General features: G+C 43.8%; 1 protein-coding gene across 3 annotated transcripts in view; it reads left to right on the top strand.

The window, feature by feature from the left end:
- TOP2B (DNA topoisomerase II beta) overlaps positions 1–21,165 on the top strand; it is a 115,533-nt gene that overhangs the window by 23,691 nt on the left and 70,677 nt on the right. For 2 of the 3 annotated variants that reach the window (XM_075922030.1, XM_025190305.2), the window contains exons 1-2: positions 15,425–15,487; positions 18,418–18,591. In XM_075922030.1, the coding sequence (XP_075778145.1) occupies positions 15,431–15,487; positions 18,418–18,591 (231 nt within the window). In that variant the 5' untranslated portion in view covers positions 15,425–15,430. Of the gene's footprint in view, positions 1–15,424; positions 15,488–18,417; positions 18,592–21,165 lie in introns of those variants that run through there. The other variant, XM_006134319.2, reaches the window with a different exon arrangement.

The raw sequence follows: 21,165 nt of genomic DNA on the forward strand, positions 1-21,165 counted from the left end.
CCACACAAATTTGCAGAGGGGACAATAGGGTTGAAGGGTTGAGGGCTGTTGTTTTTTTAAAAAACAATATATACAGGGCTCGACAAACTGCGGCGAGAGCTACTCACTAGCCCCGCACTGCGCGTGAGCCAGACCAGCACTGTATATGCACTCAGTGCTCATGAATGGGGCGCACGGGGCAACTGTGAAATCTACTCGCCACTGGGGAGTAGAAACAGCAGTTTGTCATGCCCTGTGTGTGTGTATATATATATATTCATTTTATCCACTCTGATTCTAATAGATTCATTATATCCTTACCTAATCTGTGAGATTAATGGTACTTTTATATATATATTTTTATAATGAAGATTGCCTATCTCCTAGAACTGGAAGGGACCTTGAAAGGTCATCAAGTCCAGTCCCCTGCCTTCTCAGCAGGACCAAGTACCATCCCTGATGAATTTTTGCCCCAAATCCCTAAATGGCCTCCACAAGGATTGAACTCACAACCCTAGGTTTAGCAGGCCAATGCTCAAACCACTGAGCTATCCCTCCCTATTGGGTGACCTGTATTTCTAGTGGTGACAGTAAACTTTCTTTTTTGGCATGCGTTGTCTTTTGGCACCTTAGAGACTAACATAAAATATCATGCTTTCATGGGCAAATCCTACTCCCTCAGATGAGCTGTGCTAATTGTAATCCTCCTTTTTCCTCCCGGGGTTACTCAGGAGCAGGTCACACTCTCATGTATGCCTGGGTTCCTGATGTGTTAAAATAAAAGGAGATTCTGAGTACCCCAGTGGTGATGTTTAGTTGGGGATTCCCTATCCACTGCCTTGCTGCAGTCCCTGGCTCCTAAAGAGTATACTGGCTGGCCTTGGACACACTTATGGTATGTCTTGGGAGCCCTCAGGAATAAAATTATTGCAGTAATAACCTGGAACTAACTCCAAGACAATTATAAATAAGGTATATCTGATTGTTATAATCAACACACTTTTACTAACAACTTAGAAAAACCTAGTTTAACAGATTAAAAGTGGGGAAAAAAATAAAAAGTACACCGAAAGAAAGCAAACTTATCTATCTGGTATTTGCACTACCACTATTTATCCCACCCTGGAGTATGCACTCTGCTGGATTCAGAGTCCTAGATTCTTGTGTGGGCACGCTTGAAGGTCTGCAAGTGGAGTGGGAACAGCATTGTGCAGGTTCTCTGTGTGAGTCCAAGCTGAGTAGCCACCTGCAAAATCCCTCTGCCTTTGGAGCAGGTTCCACCAAATGCCAGCAGCTCTGGTTCACTGGGCAGGTCACTCTGCTTCTCTTTGTACCTAGAGTCAGTCTATTCTCTGAGGTCTGTCCCAGGAAGTACTTTCCCAAAGAGCCAGGTTTCTCACAGTTAACTCCTGTGCAGGTTTATGTAGGCCCATTGTAGTCACAGGCACAGCCAGAGTGTCTCCTCTCTAGGGACAATCAGCAGCCCCAGGAGCAGCCTACTAGATCCAAGCCCCATAGGCTGTCCGTCCCAGGCTCTAGCTGAAACACAACTGCTCCTGGACTGGACAAAGGCTCCTTACCAGGAACCTGGCTCCTCTCTCCCAAAATGGAGAGCACCCAAATGCCTGGACAAGCCACCGTTTCCTCCTTTTTCCCAAGGACTCATGGGAGTTGTAGTTTCTAGGGCTGGATTGCAGCACAAAGGATTCTCTCAGAAAAAGTCAAAGGCCCCTTTAGTAAGGGAACTGTGATGAGTTGCGGTCACAGATGATCTCTCGGGGGTGCTTCCTGGGGTGCTGACACAGCCCCTGCCACTCACCTTCCTGTTTTCTGGAGCTTCTTACCATCTGGTCCTGCTGGGCCAGATGTACTCAGACTCACCCTAAAACCTCTTTTCCAGCTGCCCCTCAAATCCAAAGCCCAGCCAAAAGACCAAGGCCTCTGCTTTCCTATTCTTTTTGTTAAAAAATTGAGGCCGCTCCCTACCAAGCCCTGCTCAGACTTAAGGATAAAAGAGATTAACAGTTGCTCTTCATGAGGGTAACACCCTCCATGTGTCTCATTCACACATTTGAAACCCACAAAGCATTCTCCACTCCATACGTCTAATTTTACATACACAAATGATACATGCATCAAAGTAAGATAAACAGACCCATGACATGAAGATTGATGGGTTACACAAAATAATTCGCTCAAAGCACCTTTGGGTTATATATATATTCATATTCATAAATCTATTTCATAAAGCATGGAGGGGAGTGTCCATCACAGGGACTACATCAGTGGTCCCAACGTGGTGCCCGCAGGCGCCGTAGCGCCTGCTGGGCCATTTATATGTTCCCGCTGAACAATTTCAGCCGACCCCGTCCCGGGCGCATGGCACATGCTGTGCCGGCCCCGGGCGTGTGGCTCATGGGTAGCCCTTGTCCTTGGGTCGCGGCACATGCTGGTGCCAGCCCCGGGCACATGGGCAGCCCCTGCCCAGGGTCGTGGCACATACTGGCCCTGGGCGTGCGGTGCATGTGTGGGCGCGTGGCCTGTGCGAGGCCCCGCCCCTGGGCGCCTGGCCCGTAAGCGGCACCACCCCTGGGCGCCCGGCAGCCCCAAAAGGTTGGGGACCACTGGACTACATGATGATTTAAACTTACCATTTGTTAATTAAATAATTTCAAAGGTACTCGCAACTGACCTTAAAACATCTTTTGTGATAATCTTGTCCAGAAGAGATATTAGCTATGTGTTTCACATTATTTTACCCAAAGGAGTTGAACCTGGAAAGTATAATAGTCATCTGCAATCGCTGCCAAATCAAAGTGAGGAGTTGTTTTAACAAGTTCTTTATAAAATGCTTTATATAATATACATGATGCTCTTCAGTTTGAAAATGGGTATAATACAACAATGCTGTGATGAAGAGGGGGCAGGTAATATCCTTTCCTGGATATTCCAGCCATTCAGTTAACTAAAGTCTCTTGCAGGCATATCTGCTACACTCAAAGTGCCAGAGTTGGGGAACAGCCTTGACAATTGCTAATGTGCACAAAAAGTTGGCCTCTTTTCACTTCTCAAAGATGGTGTGTGATGCCTTATTCTTGCCTTGTTTGTTTTACTTGTTACTTTATAATATTTATTGATTTTTAGAGTGGGTCTCTCAGGGAAGGCAAGGCTAGATGAATATTTTAAGTCTGATTTTGATACCCAGCTCCCTTTACCAAACTTTGTAAAATCTAAACCAGTGTCATAGAAATTTCAGGGAATAGGGTAGGGTTTTTCCCCTTGTATTGGTGAGAGAAATATTTCGCAGCAGTAGGGAGCTATGAGGATTAAAAAAGAATTGTCCAGTGCTCAGTCTGGTTTTTTTTCCTCCTAATTTCCCTAGCTTGAGAATAGTTTAAGATGGAAACTCCCAAACTAATTCCAGTTGGTTCTGATGAGAACTGGTGTATTTGATTATTTTGGGGGCGTAGATGGTAAAGATTCTTCATTGTAACAAAGCTGTGAAGTTTAGTACAATGTACTAAAGTCCATAGCTCTGTTACACAGCTTCTGCTTGCTTGCTACTCGAAGACCAGACTTGTGAGCAGAGGAATGACCCATTTCTTGAAATCCTCTCCAGTTGTCTCTGCCTGTGTAGTGGCAGGCATACCGAATTAGATTTCTTTGCAGAGCTTACTGAGGGAAATTTCAAACTTTGCATTTCAGAATTTTGGTGAACAATTTGGCTCAGTCAGTAATATGACTATCAAATTCTCCCTGGGGCCTCTTAGGAAAACATTTGCCTTTTGGGGAGGGTTCTCTTATGGGTACAAGCTGCTGCAGACATCGGTAAGCTTCAAAAAGAGAGTTAGACCAAGGAAGCCTTAACCTAGTCAACCTCAGGTTGCCTCTTCTGCCCTCTCACTCCACTCAGAGGCAGGCAGTTTTAGAATAATTGACTTTAGGGGCCAACAGCTCTCCTCCCATGTATGTGAGCAGAATGAAACCAGTGGGGCAGCTAACCAGATGAAAAATCACATCTAAGTGCTAAAACTGTGTCTCAGCAGCCATTGACAATGGAGGGTCTACTGTGTCTTCTTGAGGTTGAGGGAAGGCACTGGGCACAGTAAAGATGCTGCCAATGCCAAAGAATGTGGTAAGATTCTTTGCTCTGTCCACTGCTCATTCCCTAGTCCTTCTTCTATAGTAGGGCCCACCAGGGATGACTCCTGATACCACAGGCTTAGCCTCCCAAGGAAATGCAAATCAATAATGAGCTCATACTGTAAGAAGAAAAAAAGGGGTAGGGTGGGAAGCCTATGGAGATCCCATTTTTGAGCCCCTGTACTTTCCATGAGACCCATAATGGGTTCCTGTGCGGAGAGAAGACAACAAGCCCAACCTCTTTGAGGATAGAATGATTGATTAAACATCTGAAATACATTTTAAGCAATATCTGAACTCAGTTTTGCTTCTCTCTGAAGCAGAATCACTGGGACAAACTCCCAAAGGGGATATCCATAAAATCAGCACTGGTTCCCTGTCTTGTCTTCATAGAGTGCATTGTGATATATTAATGCAGGAAAGACTAAGCCAAAGATCTGTTTTGATGTGTGCATGTACTTGCTAAAAAAAAAAAAAGAAATTCTTTCTCTGTAGGCCAGCAAGCCCAGTTGCTTGGATTACAGTTAAGAGATCAAACAATATATAATTAAGGCCAAACAGGGGGTCCTCTATATTCACTGGAGTTCTGCTCTTGAAAAGGTTGAAGGATACCAAGGAATTTTTCTCTACAAAAAATAATGGAAAGGGGAAGGGTGATGCGTTCATAGCATTGCCATACTCGCCTATGACAATGCTCTTTTCATCTAAACAGTGTACTTTTAAAAATGACAGGTGTTATAATTCACATTTTACACATCTTATTCACTTTGTTCAGGCATATAACATTTTAATACAGTGTCAATTATACTACTATAATGTATTACACTGTATTAAACTTAGGTAGGGCTTGCAGTTGGGTTTTCTGGGACTGGCTTTTCCATGGCTAGCTTTTTGGTTGCAGAAGTCTATAAAAAGGGATTTTATCAATGTCTGCTCTCCTGCATGAAACTCTAAATGATAGATCTTTCTGCAATAAGCTACTGCATTGTTAAGAGTCCTAGAGGCTGGAAGACCATTCATGAAATGCTCTGTAGGATTTCCGTCCTCTCATCCAGCAATCCAAAGAAATGGGAGAGATGCTTTATTGTGGGACTCCTGGCTTCCTGTCACGTGTCACTGTTGTCCTCATCCTTGCTTTCTTCAGATATCCATGGTTGGTCCAGTTCAATCAGTTCCCCAACATATGACTTCAATTACTCCTGTAAATTCTCCTCCCCCTCCTCAAAGTCAGCATCTTCCTGTCAACCTGACAGTTTCTTGCTTGAGAGCAGGAACGGCATCAAATCCCACTAAGCGGTGGATGGCATTCAGCTATGAACAGCACCATTGCAACGTGATCTCTTCCCATGATGTGTCAATGTTTTCCACACTGTTCAAGATGTTGTAGGACTTCCAAAACTCCTTTTTACTGGGCTCTCCTTCACTTGCTGTCATCTTAATCAGCATGAAGATCGCCCCCTGTGGATAATAAGCATTGACTGGCTGGCGGACACCAGTACTGTACTGCACAATAGAGAAATGTCTTCCAAGTCCCTAGAGCAGTGATCCCCAACCATTTGAGGCTGCCGGGCACCAGAGGGCGTGGCCGTCCGCCTGCTGGGCACCAGAGGGCGGGGACACTTGCGCGACCGGGGGCGGGCCCCCCCTCGAAGCGCCGCGCGACCGGGGGCGGGGCGCCCCCTTGAAGCGCCACGCGCTTCCCCTCCTCCTCCCCCCACACCCCAAAGCGCCGCGTGCCCAGAGCGCAGGCAACCAATTCACGGCGCTCCCAGGGCCGGCGCTCACTGGGCACAGTGTTGGGGACCACTGCCCTAGAGAGTTATTGGGCTGTTACTCTATATGCTATGGTAGGTAATCATGCTGTAATATTCAGATTGTTTCCAACTGCTTCTGCCAATGTTCATGCCTCACTATCACCTCATTCTCCTTCCTGTGACAGCTCACCATGGGATAAAACAGGAGAGGTCAGCCCAGATATAAAACAATAAGCAGGCAGAGTGAGAGATCTTTTTTGGCTCCCTGTTTAATTATTTAAAGCTGGGAGGGGTTGCAACTGCTTTGGAGGATGGGGTCATAATTCAAAATAATCTGGAGAAATGGTCTGAGGTAAATAGGAAGAAGTGTAATAAGGAAAATGCAAAGTACTCCACTTGGGAAGGAACAATCAGTTTCACACATACAGAATGAGAAGCGACTGTCTAGGAAGGAGTACAGGCAGTCCCCGGGTTACGTACAAGATAGGGACTGTAGGTTTGTTCTTAAGTTGAATTTGTATGTAAGTCGGAACTGGTACATATTGTAGGGGAAACTCTAGCCAAACATTTCTCCAGAGCTCAGTTTTATTCTCCCACACCTCACTTCCCTCAGTCCTTTATTCTCAAGCTGAGGTGTCTGCTGAGAAAAGCCGCTCTGCATCTCCCTGTTCTGCTGGGGGGGGGGAAGGAGCGCTAGCTTTGCGTCTCCCTGGTCTGCTGGGGGGAAGCAGCTAGTGCGGGGTTGCCTCACCCCGTTTGTAAGTAGGGATCCGATGTAAGTCGGATCCATGTAACCCGGGGACTGCCTGTACTGTAGAAAGGTATCTAGGGGTCATAGTGGACCACAAGCTAAATATGAGTCAACAGTGTGATGCTGTTGCAAAAAAAAAAGCAAACATAATTCTGAGATGCATCGATAGGAGTGTTGTGATCAAGACACGAGAAATCATTCTTCCACTCTACTCTGTGCTGATCAGTCCTCAATTGGAGTATTGTGTCCAGTTCTGGGCACCACATTTCAAGAAAGATGTGGAGAAATTGGAGACAGTACAGAGAAGTGCAACAATCATAGAATAATAGGACTGGAAGGGACCTCAAGAGGTCATCGAGTCCAGCCCCCCGCCCTCAAGGCAGGACCAAGCTCCGTCTACACCATCCCTGACAGATGTCTATCTAACCTGTTCTTAAATATCTCCAGAGAGGGAGATTCCACCACCTCCCTTGGCAATTTATTCCAATATTTGACCACCCTGACAGTTAGGAATTTTTTCCTAATGTCCAATCTAAACCTCCCCTGCTGCACTTTAAGCCCATTACTCCTTGTCCTGTCCTCAGAAACCAAGAGGAACAAATTTTCTCCTTCCTCCTTGTGACACCCTTTTAGATATTTGAAAACCGCTATCATGTCCCCCCTTAATCTTCTTTTTTCCAAACTAAACAAGCCCAGTTCATGAAGCCTGGCTTCATAGGTCATGTTCTCTAAACCTTTAATCATTCTTGTCGCTCTTCTCTGTACCCTTTCCAATTTCTCCACATCTTTCTTGAAATGTGGCGCCCAGAACTGGACACAGTACTCCAGCTGAGGCCTAACTAGTGCAGAGTAGAGCGGCAGAATGACTTCACGAGTTTTGCTTACAACACACCTGTTGATACAACCTAGAATCATATTTGCTTTTTTTGCAACAGCATCACACTGTTGACTCATATTCAACTTGTGGTCCACTATGACCCCCAGGTCCCTTTCCGCCATGCTCCTTCCTAGACAGTCGCTTCCCATCTTGTATGTATGGAACTGATTGTTCCTTCCTAAGTGGAGCACTTTGCATTTCTCTTTATTAAACCTCATCCTGTTTACCTCTGACCATTTCTCTAACTTGCTAAGGTCATTTTGAATTATGTCCCTATCCTCCAAAGAAGTCGCAACCCCACCCAGTTTGGTATCATCTGCAAACTTAATAAGCGTACTCTCTATCCCAATATCTACATCATTGATGAAGATATTGAACAGTATGGGTCCCAAAACAGACCCTTGAGGAACTCCACTTGTTATCCCTTTCCAGCAGGATTTAGAACCGTTAACAACAACTCTCTGACTACGGTTATCCAGCCAATTATGCACCCACCTTATCGTGGCCCTATCTAAGTTATATTTGCCTAGTTTATCAATAAGAATATCATGCGAGACCGTATCAAATGCCTTACTAAAGTCTAGGTATATGACATCCACCGCTTCTCCCTTATCCACAAGACCGTTATCCTATCAAAGAAAGCTATCAGATTAGTTTGGCATGACTTGTTCTTCACAAACCCATGCTGGCTATTCCCTATCACTTTATTACCTTCCAAGTGTTTGCATATGATTTCCTTAATTACCTGCTCCATTATTTTCCCTGGGACAGACGTTAAACTGACCGGTCTGTAGTTTCCTGGGTTGTTCTTATTCCCCTTTTTATAGATGGGCACAGTATTTGCCCTTTTCCAGTCCTCTGGAATCTCCCCTGTCTGCCATGATTTTTCAAAGATCATAGCTAAAGGCTCAGATACCTCCTCTATCAGCTCCTTGAGTATCCTGGGATGCATTTAATCAGGACCTGGTGACTTGCTGAAATCTAACTTTCCTAAGTGATTTTTAACTTGTTCTTTGTGTATCCTATCTTCTAAACTTACCCTCTCTCTGCTTGTATTCACTACGTTAGGCACACCTCCAGAATGATTAAAGGTCTGGAAAACATGACCTATGAAGGAAGACTGAAAGAATTGGGCTTGTTTAGTTTGGAAAAGAGAAGACTGAAAGTGGAATGATAGCAGTTTTCAGGTATCTAAAAGGGGGTCTAAAGGTTGAGGGAGAAAAATTGTTCTCCTTGGCCTCTGAGGATAGGACGAGAAGCAATGGACTTAAACTGCAGCAAGAGAAGTTTGGGCTGGACATTAGGAAAAACTTCCTAACTGTCAGGGTGGTTAAAATTTCGTAACAAATTGCCTAGGGATGTTGTGGAATCGCCATCTCTGGAGATATTTAAGAGCAGGTTAGATAGATGTCTATCGGGGATGGTCTAGACCAGGGCTACTCAATTTTGGAAGCTCTGTGGGCCACAATGATACCCACAGCACATGCTGAGGTCTGCACATATATGCAAATACCTTCTTTGATACCGACGGGCATGAATACAAAGATTAAGGCCGCATGTTGAGTAGTCCAGATGGTACTGGGTCCTGTCATGAGGGCAGGGCACTGGACTCGATGGCCTCTCGAGGTCCCTTCCACTTGTAGGGCTCGTCTACACTGGCCCCTTTTCCGGAAGGGGCATGTAAATTTCACCAGTCGTCGTAGGGAAAACCGCATTTAAATAAAAATGTCCGCCGCTTTTTTCCGGCTTTTAAAAAAGCCGGAAAAGAGCGTCTACACTGGCCCCGATCCTCCGGAAAAAGTGCCCTTTTCCGGAGGCTCTTATTCCTACTTTGAAGTAGGAATAAGAGCCTCCGGAAAAGGGCACTTTTTCCGGAGGATCGGGGCCAGTGTAGACGCTCTTTTCCGGCTTTTTTAAAAGCCGGAAAAAAGCGTCGGACATTTTTATTTAAATGCCGCGGGGGATATTTAAATCCCCCGCGGATTTCCCTACGACGACTGGTGAAATTTACATGCCCCTTCCGGAAAAGGGGCCAGTGTAGACGTAGCCGTAGTGTGTAGTGTTCTTTGATTTTTAGCCCCTCACCATTGTGTAATGGTTCATATTCAGCCTGGTATTGCTATTGACAATAAACACTGCTGTCTTTGCTTCAGGTCAGGGTCTTGGGTGTTTCTAGTTTCTCTGAAAGTGGCCTCCTTATTATATAGGACTTGAGCTCCCTTCCCTGGGCATAAAAACTGTCGTTGACATCAGAATAACATTAACAAAAATTAAAACTTTGATGTGCTCCACATGCTTTCACACATATTGCAAACGTTGTCTTTTCTCAACTGGAACAAATCTTAGAGCTGAAATAATGCTTTCTGAAAAAGATAACGGGACACATCTGTTTCTCTTTTTCATGAAGGACTTGGTCTTGAGATCCGATGCTCAGACAGATCAGTTTCCAGCTCTCCTAGTACTACAGTGAGAAACTTTATTGCAGGCTGAAACTATTCATGGAATTACTGGAAAAATAAATGGGCAATTCTGGCACTCACCAGATACTGTAAAAAGAAATACAGATCACTTGGCAAGATGAGATTCTGACAGCAGGGTTCCCTATAAGCTGTATGCTTGTGCAGCCACTCAGGAGAGATTCAGATGCTGCCCAGCTGATTAGCAGAGCACCTACATTTAGGTTTCTTGTTTTTTACTAATGGCGCACATTTGCACATGCCTCAGTGCACATAAATGTATTCTACACCTGTATGGAAAAGATTAGAGGGAATATTGCCTGAAAGTGCAAGAGAGAATAACACTGTTTACAGTACAGAGCTGCAGATATACAGCTACATTGTTGTGGTGCTGCTAGTACAGATGCTTTAAGCTGGCAGAAGAGAGTTCTCCCATCAAATAAATTATTCTACATGCAGTGGTAGCTATGTTGGTAGGAGCTTTTCCGGCAACACAGCGTTGTCCGCACCAGCACTTAGGTCTGTGTAACATCTCTCAGGGTTGTGACTTATTCACACCTGAGAAACATAATTTGTACTCTAAGCTGTATCATGTACATTGCCTGAGTAGTAGAATAAATCATGGTGGTGAGCTGAGGTTAGTAGTGGTCTTCATTTGCCTCTGCACAATCTACATGAGTTTCACTCAGTGTTGTCTGGATATAGACCCTAGTTTGGGGACAGATGGCTGCATCTTTGGTCAAATTAGGTCACCAGACATTGCCTGGAGCATTGGTCTCCAACCTTTTTACACCCAAGATCACTTTTTAAATCTCAGAACAGGTGAAGATCTACCGCCCCGCCCCTTCCTTGAAGCCCCACCCTCTCTATTCTCCTCCTGTCCATCACTTGCTATCCCCAGCCCTTACTGACACACTCTGATAAACAGTTTATTTTTAAATTATGTGATACATAAAATTATCACTTGTTTATAGTTATGAAATAAATGGTCTTTTTTTATTCATGCTATTTAAATCTAAAATGAAGCATTTATAATTATACATTTTGTGGGGACGGAGTTCTGCGGCTGGGGGCAGGGGAGAGGGAACAGGGTGCTGGGAGGGCAGAGGACAGGGTTCTGCAGCAGGGGACAGAGTGCCAGTGGGGACAGAGTTCAGGGAGTGGGGACGGGAATGGGGACAGAGTTGTGTGGCTGGGGACAGGGGAGTGGGGACAGCGTTCTGTGGCTGGAGCGTGGGGGTTGGGGAGCAGGGTGCCAGTGGCGGCAGAGAGTCCCCTGCATCTCCCTCCTCCTCCCCCCCCACGGAAACCAGCGCGCACCTGCCCAGGGGTCAACCCGCCCCCCGAGCAGGGAAGCCCCATGCGCTTGCCCCGGTGCCAACCCCCCCGTGCAGGTGCATGGAAGCACGCGCGCCTCCCCCGGGCCCAACCCCCCTCCCCCCCCGTGCGCGCCAGGAAACCCCCTGCGTGCCTCTCGTGTGGCTGACTCACCTCTCCTGTGCAGTGCAGGGAGCCAATGCTCCCTCCTGCAGTACACCTGGCAGAGCAGCTAGTGCACTTCTGGAATCGCTGGAAGCGGCGCTAAGCTGCGGGACTTCTATCCATCCCCGGGAAGCCGACACTACCTCCATTTTCACTTGAGGTAAGTAGTGGGGCTTCTCGGGGGTGGGAGGGAAATGGGGGCGGGGCAGACAGGCGAGTGACAGGTCGAGGCCTCGCAATTGACCAGTAGATCGCGATCGACCTGTTGGTGACCACGGGCCTGGAGTAATATTTGATAGGGATGTTAAATTTAGATTATTAGATTAGTTGATAAGGGCATCTCCACCTTTGAAGTATAACAACAGCCCCAGGGTGAAAGCACTGCAGGGAGCACGGGGCCAGCTGGGGACTCAAGCTCCCTGTAGATTTTGTATGCTCCAGCTGTATGGGGAGATGGCAGGGGAACTGGAACACTAGTGTGGGTTCCCCACTCAGGCGGGAGCCCTGAGCCTTGGAGGCCAGATCCAAGCAAACTGGGAGTTGCATCCAGCCCTAGGGCCTTTAGGTTCTCCACCCTTGATGTAGATCAGTGTTTCTCAACCTTAAATATATATGTACCCCCTTTAAAAAAAAAAAAAAAGTACCCCCAGTACCTACAGTTTTCAGACACATTTTTTTTTAACCATTGCAACATACTTGTTTAAACAACTTAATCGTAGCTGGGCGGGCGATGAAATTTTTGGGTGTAAAAACTACAAAAATAATAAAGCCCTGTAAAACTTAAAACAAAAATTCAGTTTTCTCCAAATTTAAGTTGTTGATGTACCCCCCCCCCAGACTTCTCTCAAGTACCCCTAAGGGAACTCGTACCACTGGCTGAGAAACACTGATCTAGATCACCCCTGATAGATGTCTATCTAACCTGCCTTTAAATATCTCCAGTAATGGAGATTCCACAACCTCCCTAGGCAATTTATTAAGAAATTTAACAACCCTCACAGGAAGTTTTCTCTAATGTCTAACGTAAACCTCCCTTGCTGCAATTTAAGCCCATTGCTTCTTGTCCTATCCTCAGAGGCCAAGGAGAACAATTTTTCTCCCTCCTCTTTGTAACACTCTTTTATATCCTTGAAAACTGCTATCATGTCCCCTCTGTCTTCTCCTTTCTGAACTGAACAAGCCCAATTCTTTCAGTCTTCCCTCGTAGACATTTAATTGTTGTTGCTCTTCTCTGTACTGTCTCCAGTTTCTCTAAATTTTTCTTAAAATGTATCCAGAATAGGACACAAAACTTCAACTGAGGCCAAATCAGGGCAGCATAGAGCAGAAGAATGACTTCTCATGTCTTTCTCACAACACTCGTAATAATGCATCCCAGAATCGTGTTTGCTTTTTTTTGTAACACTGTAACATTTCTGACTCATATTTAGTCTGTGGTTCACTATGACCTCTAGATACCTTTCTGCAGTATTCTTTCCTAGAGAAGCGCTTCCCATTCTCTGTGTGAAACTGTTTGTTCTTTCCTAAATGGAGTACTTTGCATTTGTCCTTATTACACTTCATCCTATTTACCTCAGACCATTTTTCCAGTTTGTCTAGATCATTTTAAATTTTGACCCTATCCTCCAAAGCATTTGCAACCCCTTCCAACTTGGTATCATCTGCAAACTTAATAAGCGTACTCTCTATGCCAACATCTAAATGGTTGATGAAGATATTGAACGGAACTGGTCCCAAAACAGACTCCTGTGGAACCCTACTTGTTATGCCCTTCCGGCATGACACTGAACCATTAATTAATTATGCACCCACTTTATAATAGCCCCATCTAGGTTCTATTTCCCTAGTTTATTGATAAGAAGGTCATGCGAGACCATATCAAATGCTTTACTAAAGTCTAAGTATACCATGTCCACTGCTTCTCCCTTATCCGCAACATTTGTCATCCTATCAGATAGGTTTACCATGATTTACAAATCCATGCTGGCCGTTATCTGTCACCTTATCTTCCAGATGAATTCCTTAATTATTTGCTCTAGTATCTTCCCTGGCACGGAAGTTAAGCTGACATGTCTGCAGTTTCCTGGGTGGGTCTTATTTCCCTTTTTACAGACAGGCACTACATTTGCCAGTCTTCTGGAATCTCTCCCAACTTCCATGACTTTTTAAAGATGATAGCTAAAGGCTCAGATCCTATCTCTATCCGCTCCTTGAGTATTCTAGGATGCATTTCATCAGGCCCTGGTTACTTAAGGCATCTGACTTTTCTAAGTACTTTTTAACTTGTTCTTTTTTTATTTTAGCTCCTAAAGCTACCCTGTTTTCACTAACATTCACCATGTTAGGCATCCCATCACCATCACTCTTCTTGGTGAAAACTGAAACAAAGAAGACATTCAGCACCTCTGCCATTTCCAAGTTTCCTGTTATTGTTTCTCCCTCTTCACTGGGAAATGAGTCTACCCTGTCCTTGGTCTTCCTCTTGCTTTGAATACATTTGTTGAATGTTATCTTGTTACCCTTTATGTCTCTAGCAAGAGTGAACTCATTCTGTGATTTTTGCCTTTCTAATCTTGCCCCTGCATACTTGCATTATTTGCTTATATTCATCCTTTGTAATCTGACCTAGTTTCCATTTTTTATATGACTTTTTAAAGATTTTTAGATCGTGTATGATCTTCTGGTTAAGCGAAGGTGGTCTCCAGCCATACTTTCTGTCTTTCCTGCACAGTGGTATAGTTTGCTTTTGGGCCCTTACTAATGTCCCTTTGAAAAACTGCCAGCTCTCTTCAGTTGTTTTTCCTCTTAGTTTTGTTTCCTGTTAGACCTTACTTACCAGTTCTTTGAGTTTACTAAAATTTGCCTTCCTGAAATCCATTATCTCTATTTCGCTGTTCTCCCTTCTACCATTCCCTAGAATTATGAACTGTGATTCCATGATCACTTTCACCGAAGCTGCCTTCCACTTTCAAATTTTCAATCAGTTCCTTTCCAATTGTTAAAATCAGACTAGAACAGCTTCTCCCCACTAGCTTTTTCAACTTTCTCAATTTAAAAAAAGTTTTTTCCAGTGCCGTTCAAGAATGTATTGGATGATGTGTGCCTGGTTGTGTTAGTTTCCTAACGTATATCTGGGTAGTTGAAATCCCCCATCCTACCAAATACTGTGCTTTGGATAATTTTGTTAGTTGTGTGTTTTTTTTTTTTTTAAAAAGCCTCATCCACCTCTTCTGGCTGGGTAGGTGGTCTATAATAGACTCCTAGCTTGACATCACCCTTGTTTTTTACCCCTTTTAACGTAATCCAGAGGCTCTCCAGAAATCTCCTATGTCCATCTCAACCTTAGTTCAAGTGTATACATTTTCAAGTATTAGTACCTTTTTATATTTTTTGTGGGGAGATGCATTCTTTCTCTTTGAAAGAGTTTTAAGATAATTCAAAAAAGCTATTTTTGTTCTGGAATAAGAACTTTCACGCAGGAAATATGCCAATATCACTTCGCTGGATTCTGTTTATTAACAATTTCTTGATTTCGAGCAAAAAGTTGCAATTTTCCAGAAATTGCCAATAAAAGAAGGCTGGTTGGGGCTACAGCTTGGGAAATGCTGGGACATACCTTTTCTGTCCGCATCTCTCCAAAGTGGCATGCGACCACTGCTCAGCATGTCTCACCACTTCCTTCTATGCCTTGAGGCCAGCAAACCTGACTATAGATAGAGCATGGCAAATCCATAGCTCATTTTTGTGGATGCAGATATAAATTTTGATAGAAATGTAGCTGTGTTAGTCTGGTCTAGCTGGAACAAAAAACAGGACCGTGTGGCACTTTAAAGACTGACAAGATGGTTTATTAGGTGGAAGCTCATCACCTAATAAACCATCTTGTTGGTCTTTAAAGTGCTACATAGTTCTGTTTTTTGTTTCTGATATAAATTTTGTATCTGCACAGGACTCAACCTGTTGCAACCAGGGTAGGACGCACTGGGAGATGCAGAATATGGGATCCTCATGCCAGGGCAGTATACAGCCTGGAGAGCACTGTGAGGTACTGTGCCGATGTGGGCCCCCGGGATTTCAACTCTCCAAAGAAAGTACTGGCATCTGGATTACAGCTCCATTTGCTGCTGCTGTATTCCCTTCCCTGCCTGCAACACTAGGGCTTTGATGAGTGATCACCCCCAGCTGCTAAAGCTCCAGGCACAGCAGACCTGAGCCACTAAGCGGGGATTATTAGGTAGTTGTGGAGGAACCTTAGTTATGCATCCATTTCTGGCAAATGTTACCATTAAGTTGTTAATATCTGGTAATATAATTATTAAACAGGATCAACGACATATAGGTTTAACGATGCCAGTATAATGGAACTTTCTCATACGGAGAGGCCCTTGTGTTTATTTCCAAGAATCTCAAGATCCCAGTAGAGCATGCATATGCTTGAAACACTACAGCAACAGAGCAATCATCATGCTGTTGTGACACTTCAGTGTACACTTTGCGTACACTACCATATAAATCACATCTCCTTTGTTGAGCTCTTACAGGTTATGACCATTAAGTGTTAAGTAATTGAGAGAGTCTCACTGGGTATTATAATTTAACACTCGGTCCTGCTTCTGAGAGGTTTTACTGGGATCACATTATACTAGTTTTACATAAAGCTGGCTGAGTGAGCCAACAGGGATTGTTTTGACCAGAGGAGGATTTCCTGGGTGGCATAGAAGTGGCAGAGTAACTGGATGCCATCCCTTTTCATTGCCTTTGATTTGGGGGCATGGCTGGAGAGCCATTGTCTTTGACTCTTTTGGTTTAGGATAGTTAAGTGTAAGTTAAAGCAGCCACTGCTCCTTTTTGTAGGTCTGGTGGCTGCTGAATCATAGGTGGGAAAAGGCACAAAGACAGTGTGGTAATATCTGGTTCAGGGGTCAGCAACCTTTTCAAACCAAAGAGTCAAACTACATGAAAATGCAGACAAATGGTCAACCAAGGGCCATACAAGAATGCCCATTTGCATGTCTGAAAAGATACAACTTAATGTTATTGATAATTGACAATGATTAATGATAGCACAAATGAAGCATTGTACTCAGACTTTATTTAATGGGACTTGTGTTGCTGCATCTTTTTGCACAGTTCTTTGAAGTTTACATCATAACTAGTCAAATCCAGCTTCATGCACACATTCAAGCGGTCTCCTGTCAATCTTATGGCAGGGGCTGGGGATGAGGGGGTTCAGGAGTCTGGGTTTGTTGGGGTATGAGGGGTTCAGGTGTATGATGGGCTCAGGGTTGGTTTGTGTGTGGGTACAGGAGTGCTGCGATGCTGTGGCTAGATGGGGGGCTGGGCCCCAATTGGGGGCTTTTTGTCCAGGCTTCATTTTTAAATTTAAATATTATGTCCAACACACCAGGTTTCAACATTGTCTTCATTTATGTCAGAGGTGTGGAACCTTTTTTGGGTCGAGGGGCCACTGACCCACAGAAAAATCAGTTGGGGACCACACAGTGAGAGGCCCCTCCCCCAAATCTCCCCCAAAACACCCTAAAAATACCCCAACTCTCACTGATATGACCCCCAACTAAAACACTTCACTCCCCTGGTTCTCCTGAGGGGAGGAACAGGGAGGACTGAAGTTCAAGGCCTCAGGTTTATTCTCATGGGGTACCAAGGTTAGTGAATTTTGTGGGTCCCTCTACGCCAAAAATGAGGCATTCAATATGCGGGATAGGGCTGCCAGTGAATGGGATAGGAATGGGATTACAGGATCTGGGCGGGAGGTGGAGTATAGAAGGGAGTGAAGGTGTAAGGCCTGGCCAGGGGGCAGAGGGTGCCTGGACAGAGAGCCATGCAGCTTGTCCCCAACTTACGAACGAGTTGCGTTCCAAGCACTTGGTTGTAACTCGATGTGTTTATAAGTTGGACTCCATTCATTTAAATAGGAATGCACTGTTCATAAGCGTGGATCGTCATTTGTAAGTTGGGGCTGCGCTTAATGGGAGGCTGGTCGTATGTAGATGCGTTTGTAAGTCAGGAACTGGCTGCATTTGGCTCGCAAGCTATAGGTTGCCAACCTCTGGTCTGATCTATCCTCCTCAGTGTAGCTGTGGTTTAGATTCATAGCCTAGGTGTTTGTATTGGTAAATTGTTCAGAAAGAGATGTTTGCTTCCTTCTATGTAAATTTCCTTCCTGGAATCACTCACACAATCCTACTCCCTTCTTTCTTCCGTCCCTACCTTTTTCAGAAAACATGCTGGTTGACCCTGTTTATTGATGCTTTTTGTAACTTGGATGCTAATTTCTAAACGTATTGTAAAACTTTACCTGAAGTTATTCCTGGTTATGTACTTGCATATAGCTTCTGACTTTTAAAACAAACTTTGTGATTGTGAATATTCTAAACACTGTACTCAGATGAACAGACACTCCATTCTTAACCTGCGTATTATAATTTTTAACAATTAGCTTTAATAAAATACCAACAGTTGCTTCTAAGATAGTGAGTTGGCTATGAGAGAAGACTGTTTCATAATAGTTGTAAACGTGTATTTGTGTACATGGTTAACCAATAAGGCTGGGCTCATTGGTTATCCCTCATGATTGTATGCAGTCTGCCTGCCTGCTGCCTCTGTATCAGGAGACTGTGCACACATGTGGGGAGCCAGCTCCTGTGGAGCTGCCTGCCCCCTGCACTGCTGCCTCTGATAGGCAGCACGAAGGGGAAGCAGGTAGGAGCCCTTTCAAGCTGGCTTCCTGTGCATATGGACTCCCATAGACCCACTTGTCCCCCGCTCTGCTGCCTCTGTAACCTATGTGATATGCTGAATTATTTCTGTAACCAGAGTTCTGAGTTCAAGAATTGAATTTGAAAATAAATCTCAAAATTAATTAAAATCTCAGTCAAGATTTGTTTATAGCTTTAGAGTTATAAGGATGAATAAATTAGATTGTAAGTAATGTGCCTCATTCTTTTTTTTCAGACTCTATTTGATAACCAGAACAATGGTTCAAAAAAAGAAGAGTCCGAAACTATTAGTAAAAATGATTCTTCAAAGAAGATGTCAGTTGAGAGAGTTTACCAGAAAAAGACTCAACTTGAGCACATTCTCCTCCGTCCTGATACTTACATTGGATCAGTGGAACCTCTAACTCAGGTGTGTTTCCATTAAATTTACAGCTTTACTGGTATTCTGTCATTTTAATAAAGAATAAATAATAAAGTGTGGCTGATAAACAAATATTTACACTTCTTACTCCAGAATATTATGTCAACCTTTTGTAGTGTGTTTACATATGCATGGAAATAGGGTAGGAGAGGTATTTTTTTAGCAGTATCTGGTGCTTTTGAAACAACTATGCTGAGAGAATTTTGTAGATCTCAAGTCCAGTACATTGATAGTGTTTGTTTGTTTTTTTGTTTGTTTATGTTGTTTTCTTTGGGTGCCTGCCATATTCACTACTTAATGAGTTACCTATTTCCAGGGGTGAAAGGAATTTAAATTTCTTACAGGTACTGTCCTATTGCAACCAAAGTCCTTGCCAGCTCTTTAAAATAGCTCCCTGCTGGCTTTTGCTGAAGCTCAGCCAGTTCTTGCTGGAGCTGTGCACCAAGGTGCACCTGCTTACGTTCACCTCTGCCTACCTCATTTTTAGATAGAAAATAGAAAGAAGATTCCTCATAGTAGATATACACATTTGGCTAGCAAAACCTCTTTCTGATGTGTTGAGTTCTTTAAACAATGTTGTACAGCCCAGGGTCCTGTCACCAAACAGGAAGCTATTGGAGCTTTATTATCAAGCTCTCCTGAGCTCATCTGTAAATGATTAAACTTAGAGAGTAGTATTACCAGGACAAATAGACAAGTTCTCATTGGCATCCCAAATTTGGTATGTAATATTTTTTAATCCATTTCTATTTTGGTAGTTAGATTCTAGAAAAGATCACTTTAAAAGAAACTAACACCAAATTAGTCAAAGATGCTAACAGAATTACAATTCACATAACCTGTTGACATCTACTTGGTGAGCAGAGAGAGTGCATGTTTTTATTAATTATTTGTAGTACAGTCATGCTCAAAGGCTCCACTCACATCTGGCCCTATCGTACAAACACATTGTAAGAGACTATCCCTGTCCTGAAGAGTTTACAATCTAAATAGCCTAGGGTATGTCTACACTACCACCCTCGTTCGAACTAGAGTGGTTAATGTAGTCAATCGAAGTTGCAAATGAAGCCCGGGATTTAAATATCCTGGGCTTCATTTGCATCTTGCTAGGCGCCACCATTTTTAAATCCCTGGTAGTTCGGACTCCGTGCCCGCGGCTACACGCGGCACGGAGTAGGTAGTTCGAATTAGGCTTTCTAATTCAAACTACCGTTACACCTCATAGCCTAATTCGAACTACCTACTCCGTGCCGTGTGTAGCCGCGGGCACGGAGTCCGAACTACCGGGGATTTAAAAATGGCGGCGCCTGGCAAGATGCAAATGAAGCCCGGGATATTTAAATCCTGGGCTTCATTTGCAACTTCAATTGACTACATTAACCACCCTAGTTCGAATTAGGGTGGTAGTGTAGACATACCCCAACATAGATAAGGGCAGGATAAAGAGATGGAATATAAAAGCAGAGTAATTGTCAGTAAAGGTCATGTTAATTCCTTTTTGCTTTTAGTGAATAGGTAGGATGAATAAATAGCAATGGAATAGACAAGACAGAGGAAAGGGGAGAAAAAGACATGGATGGGGGGAGAGAAAGGAAGGCTGTATAAAGACCTGAAGAATGGGATTGAGCCCAGCATCTTGAAGATTGTGAGGAACTGAATAAGAGGTCATTTAGAATAACATCCTAATTCTAAATTGAAGAGAGCGGTCTGTTGATATTGGGGGAGTCTGGTGCAATGTGAGGGCAGGCTCCTGCCATGGGAGTTTTGTCCTCAGTTGATGCTGTTATACTTCCTCCAAACTTATAGGTCTGGGGCTAGGGCCAGATGGGGCCTGATGCACTTGACATCTTTTCCCCTCAAAACACTGTTGTTTGATTCAGGAGTCCAGTTGGATTTTGTTTTTGCCACCAGTGTTGCTGCTGGGCTCACCTGGGAGAGTGTCTTTTGCTCTTTGGGATGATGCTTTACTTTTCAAATTGCACGTCATTGGATAAAAGAGCTATGAGAAGTCACACTCTCCTAATGTAGTCAAGCATTGTATTAAGATATAGAAACTGCCATATGTTCCAGTATTGATTCTTTAGTCAAATATTAAAACAAATACAAATCCTTCCCTGCAGACATGTGCTTTGGGAAAGGAATCTTGTCATTCTAGGGGTGAGGAGGAGAAAGAGCAGCATCTGCCTCAGAAGTTCAGTTCCTCCTCCAAAGCTAACCCAAGTATAGTATATTGTTATATAAAAGTTGTTTTCTTTCCCCTGAAATGTTTACCACTACTGATAACTTGCCAAAGGATCCTCAAACATGGAAACACAGAGGAGAGAGAGAGTGTTTATCTCACCTGCTATTTTTTTTTTTTTTTTTTTTTAAAGTTTAAGACCTACATTTGACTGAATGTTAAGTGTAATGTGTGGAATAAATATCCCTAGATAGCTCTATGCAATTTATGCTTGCCTACTCTGCAGATACACATACATAAATATACATAAGTATCAGTATGTACAATCTAAGTGTTTGAATCTCTGCACATACAAGTGTAGTAATTCCATGTTTAGCACACTT

The sequence above is a fragment of the Pelodiscus sinensis genome, chromosome 2, assembly GCF_049634645.1.
Source record: "Pelodiscus sinensis isolate JC-2024 chromosome 2, ASM4963464v1, whole genome shotgun sequence".
Taxonomy (NCBI): Eukaryota; Metazoa; Chordata; order Testudines; family Trionychidae; genus Pelodiscus; species Pelodiscus sinensis.